General features: G+C 38.1%; 1 protein-coding gene across 1 annotated transcript; it reads left to right on the top strand.

The window, feature by feature from the left end:
- Nucleotides 1–693: 693 nt before the first annotated feature.
- On the top strand, nucleotides 694–1,668 carry LOC102857170 (olfactory receptor 2T34-like). Its single transcript, XM_006893979.1, has one exon. It carries the CDS (start codon nucleotides 694–696, stop codon nucleotides 1,666–1,668), a length of 975 nt encoding a protein of 324 aa, XP_006894041.1.
- Nucleotides 1,669–5,135: the final 3,467 nt, after the last annotated feature.

Here is a 5,135-nt window from a genome sequence, read left to right as displayed (position 1 = left end):
AGATATGATGGACAGAAATTATAAGGCTATTTCACTAGACTTGCTAGTTTTGGGGAAAACTAAACTATGTTAATTCTACTCATTAGTTAATAACAATTGCATAAATTAATTCCATTACTGAATTCCTATACTTACCTATACCATGTCCAGTAGTAGGTGGGAGAATAATGAGTTGCTTAATTTAGCACATATTATGTTATAAATTTAATTTAGCCTTTTAAACTATCCTATAAAACTCTTAATCTTAGGGTAAACTATTTACTGATTTTAAATGGATAATCTGTTAATACAGCTGCTGCTGCTGCTGCTGCTGTTATATATCTTCAAGTCGTAACTGACTCATAGTTGACTCTCCAGTGGGTCTTCCAGAGGCAGTTAATCGCACATAAGAAAATTGCCCATCTTTCTCCTGGAGTGTACCTGGTGAACCCAAACCACACGCCTTTGGGATTGCCACACAACTTCTTACCACGAGGCCACTAGAGCTCCCTCATTTACCCAACAAAAGACTTCTAATCTTTAGGTAAGGTGGCCTCAATGAGATTAATGATTTCATATCAATTTAATCCCATTTTAGGGCAAAATAGCAAAAATATATATTTTACTGTAAATTCATTAAAAATTATATTTTCATGAAATATTTAAAAACATTTGTTCTTAATTCTTTTCCAGGTAAAAGCTGTAAATTGAGCAATGCATGCAGGAAATAAAACTTCAGAGAATCAAACATCAAGCACATATTTCATCCTTACTGGACTTTTTGATAAAAGTAAATATGCAGTCTCTCTCTATACTCTAATATTTATCTTTTTCTTGATGGCTCTTACTGAGAATGTCCTTCTTATTGTCCTGATTCACCGGGAGCCTCGTCTTCATACCCCCATGTATTTCTTTATCAATCAGCTTTCCCTCATGGACCTCATGTACATTTGTGTGACTGTGCCCAAGATGCTTGTCAGTCAGGTCACAGGAGATAATACAATTTCTCCCTTAGGATGTGGAGTTCAGATGTTCTCCCACCTAACCCTTGCTGGAGCTGAGTTTTCTCTTCTGGCTGCCATGGCCTATGATCGATATGCTGCCATATGTAGACCTCTCCACTATCAACTGCTTATGAAGCCAAGATTCTGCCAAATACTTGCATCTGGATGCTGGTTCCTGGGCATGTTTGATGGTCTTGTGTTTGCTCCTATGACCATGAGCTTCCCTTATTGTCACTCAAGGAAAATCCTGAACTTCTTTTGTGAGGCTCCTGCATTGCTGAAGCTCTCCTGCTCTGATACCACCCTCTATGAGATGCTAATGTACCTGTGCTGTGTTCTTATGCTCCTTATTCCTATAACTATAATCTCCACCTCCTATGCTCTTATCCTGCATCTTATCCACAGGATGAATTCAGCTGAAGGTCGCAAGAAGGCCTTTGCTACATGCTCTTCCCACCTTCTAGTAGTACTGCTCTTTTTTGGCACATCCATCTATAATTATATGCTCCCCCGCCCCTACCACACTGCTGAGCAAGACATAAGGGTGTCTGCCTTTTACACAATCATCACACCAGTGCTGAACCCTCTAATTTACAGCCTCAGGAACAAAGATATCATAGGGGCTTTAAAGAACATTTTGCCACTAGAGAAAAGAGTAAGAAAAATTGCAAATGGGAAAAATTAGAGATTATCTCCTTCTTCTGTACATCCCCCATCCCTATCTCTGCTCTTATTCTGCCTTTCGTTTTTAGTTCTCCAATACTGAGTCCTCCAAGGTTGTCTTTAAATCTTATATGTGAAACAAAACTCCTCCAAAATGCTTATTCTATTTTTATTTCTCTCTTTCAATTCAGTTATATAGAATATTTTTATCTATAACATAGTGAGATAATAAAAAACCATAGTAAGCTCCTTCTTTGTCATCCTAACTTCATTGATCATTTTAATATGAAATTCAGGGAAGGCACAGTGAAGATTTAAGATACTGCCTAAGATATGAAGGGAAACTGGTATCTCATTTTGAAGGAAATCGAAGTCATGTATGAGCTCCTAAATAACTGCCGTTTTACACACACTTTTGTTGCTTTTGTTATGTGTGAGTTATGTTATGGGAGTTATATTGCTCTTGTTATTTTACAAGCCAACTACAATTCATAGTAGCCCTAAGAACAAGGGCTCTGAACTTTGCTTTATCAAGATTCGACTTCACCATCTCCAACATACTACCCTCCTTGTTAGAGTTATCATGGCAATACATCTCATTGAATATCTTCCTCTCCTGCACTGAGCCTCCACCTTTCCCAGAATAAGGTCCTTCTCCAAGGAGTGACCCTTCCTGAAAACATGCAAAATATGAGACACAGTATCACCATTCCTGTCTCCAAGGAACCGCTGGTTTCATTTTCTCCAGGACAGACATATTTGTACTCTTGGAAGCCCATGGGATGTTCATTTTTCTCTAGCACCACAACTCAGAGGCATTGATTCTTCTTCTATTATTATCATGAGTCATTTTACAGCCTTCAGATGCATAGCAAACAATTAAGAAGGCCATGATTTGAATTAGAAGCACTTCAGTCTTCAAACTGACAATGTGTTCACTGGTACTTGGAAGAAGTTCTTGACATCACATTTGCATATTTCCTAATCTCTTGATTGCTGATACCAAGGAATTGTGGATCCAAGTGAGGTGAAATCATTGATAGCTTCAATTTTTTTCCAACCTCTCATGATAATTTTTATTGACCAATGGTAAGAATTTTTGTTTTCTTGATGTTGAGGTGTAATCCATATTGAAGGCCATATTTTACTTAATCTTAATCTTCTGTATCATATTTTAATCGCCTGCAATAAGTGCTTAAAGTCTTCTTCACTTTGAGCAAGATGAGCAAGGTTGTGTGTCATCTGTATTATACAGGTTATTGATGAATCTTCCTCTGATTCTCATTATAAAGTCCAGGTAACAGAGAAAGGATATATCCTGATGAACATCTTTCCTGGTTTTAAACCATGCACAGTGCCCTCGTTGTGTTCACACAATAGCTTCCTGATAAGTATAGAATTCACATGAGCAAAATTAATTTTCTGGGATTCCCATTCTTCTCAATGTCAGCCATAACGTGTTATAATCCACAGAGTAAAACAAATTTACATAGTCAATAAAGCACAAGTATACATCTTTCCTATACTCTCTGCTTTTAGTCAAGATCCATCTGATATGTTTTTGTTGCTGTTGCTGTTGTTGTTATATGCCATTGATTTGCCTGTACCCATAGTGACCCAGTGTACAATAACTCTGAAGTCTTACCTGTCCTAAGCCAGTCTCACTAACTCAACACACTTACCCCCACTGCATCCATCTCATCCAGTGTCTTCCTCTCCTGTGCTGTCCTTCCACCCTTCTAACATGATATCCTTCTCCAAGGATTTGTCCCTCCTGGCCATATACCCAAAGTATGTTATATGGAGCTTCAAAATTCTAGCCTCCAAGGAAAAATACAATTTCACCTTCTCTAAGACAGACCTATATACTTTCTTGGCAATCCATGATATGTTCAAGACTCTTCTCCAGCACCACAACTCAAAGGCATCAACTCTTGTTCTATCATTCTTAGTCATTATCCAGATCTCTGATGCACAACCAGTAATTGGGAAGACCATGGATTGGATGAGTTGCACCTTAGTCTCTAGACTGATATTGTTGCTTCTCAGTACTCTGGAAAGGTCCCTGACAAGATTTACCTAATGCAATTCATCTTTTGATTTCCTGACTGCTGGTGCAAAGATTGTTGATTGTGAAGCTGAGTAAGCTGTAACTTTTAACAACCTTAATCTTTTCTCCATTCATCATAGTGCTGCCAAGTGAGAATCTTTGTCGTCTTGATATTGAGCTTCAATCCATATTGAGGAATACAGTCCTTGACCCTCTGTATCAAGCACTACTTCAGTTTTGCCTTGCTTTCAGTAAACAAGGTTGTATAATCTGCATAATGTAGGTCGTCAATAAATCTTCCTATATTCCTGATACCACGTTCCTTCTCATAAAGCCCAGTCTTCTGAATGATCTCTTCTGCATATATAAAAAAGTATGGAGACAGGGTGCATCTCTAACACACTTCCTTCCTGATTTTGAGCTATGTAATGTTTCCCTGCTCTATTCTAACGACTGCTTAGGTTTCACATAGCATTGATTATGTGTTATTGATTAGTGTTCTGGGATTCCCATTCTCCTCAAGGTTAAGCACAATTTGTTGTGATCCACACAGTCAAACACCTTTGCAAAGTCAATGAAACACAAATGGATATCCCTCTGGTACTCTGCTTTCTGCCAAGATCCATCTGACATTGGCTATAATGTCTTCAGTGCCAGAGCCTCTTATAAACCCAACTTGTGTTTCTAGTAGTAGTTCTATGTCAATATATTGTTCCAATCATTTCTGGATAATCTTCAGGAGGATTTTGTTTGGGTGTGATATGAATGATATTGTATGGTAATTTCCACACTATGTCTGGTCCTTTTTTTGGAATGGGAATAAATATGGACCTCTTCCAGTTGGCCAGGTAGTTATCCTCCAGATTTCTTGGCACAACCTGGTGAGGACGTCCAGGGCAGTATCTTTGTGTTGAAATATGTCAATTGGTATTCCATCAATTTTGGGAGCTTTATTTTCTTGCCCTGCCCTTCAGAGCAGCCTGAACTTCCTCCTTCATCACCATTGTCTCTTGATCGTATGCTATTTCTTGAAATTCATCTGTGTCAGCTAATTCTTTTTGGTACAGTCACTCTGTATACTCCTTCCATCTTCTTGTAATATTTCCTGGATCATTCAACATTCCACCCTTAGCATCCTTAAGTATTGCGACTAAAGCCTTGAATTTATTCTTTAGTTTCTTCAGCTTGAGAAATGCTGAGCAAGTTTGGCCCTTTTGATGTTCGGACTCCAGTTCTTTGCACATTTCATTATGAACTTTGTTTTGTCTTCTCATGCTGCCCTTTGAAATCTTCTATTCATCTCCTTATTTTATCTCTCCCTGGTACCATGGCCTCCTTGATATACAGCTTGTATGTTGGGCATTTCTCTGCCATTGTACTATTTTAGCTACTTTTTAATAATCTTTAACAAGATTTTACTTGGATTTCATAATAATTAT

The sequence above is a fragment of the Elephantulus edwardii genome, unplaced genomic scaffold (genome assembly GCF_000299155.1).
Source record: "Elephantulus edwardii isolate Elephantulus edwardi_28Jun2011 unplaced genomic scaffold, EleEdw1.0 scaffold00133, whole genome shotgun sequence".
Taxonomy (NCBI): Eukaryota; Metazoa; Chordata; class Mammalia; order Macroscelidea; family Macroscelididae; genus Elephantulus; species Elephantulus edwardii.
Note: the sequence above shows the minus strand (reverse complement) of the source record. Positions and strands in the feature narration are given on the sequence as shown.

Bases quoted from the DNA above. Each gene is read 5' to 3' on its own strand.
- LOC102857170 (XM_006893979.1), top strand. From the start codon at position 694: ATGCATGCAGGAAATAAAACTTCAGAGAATCAAACATCAAGCACATAT.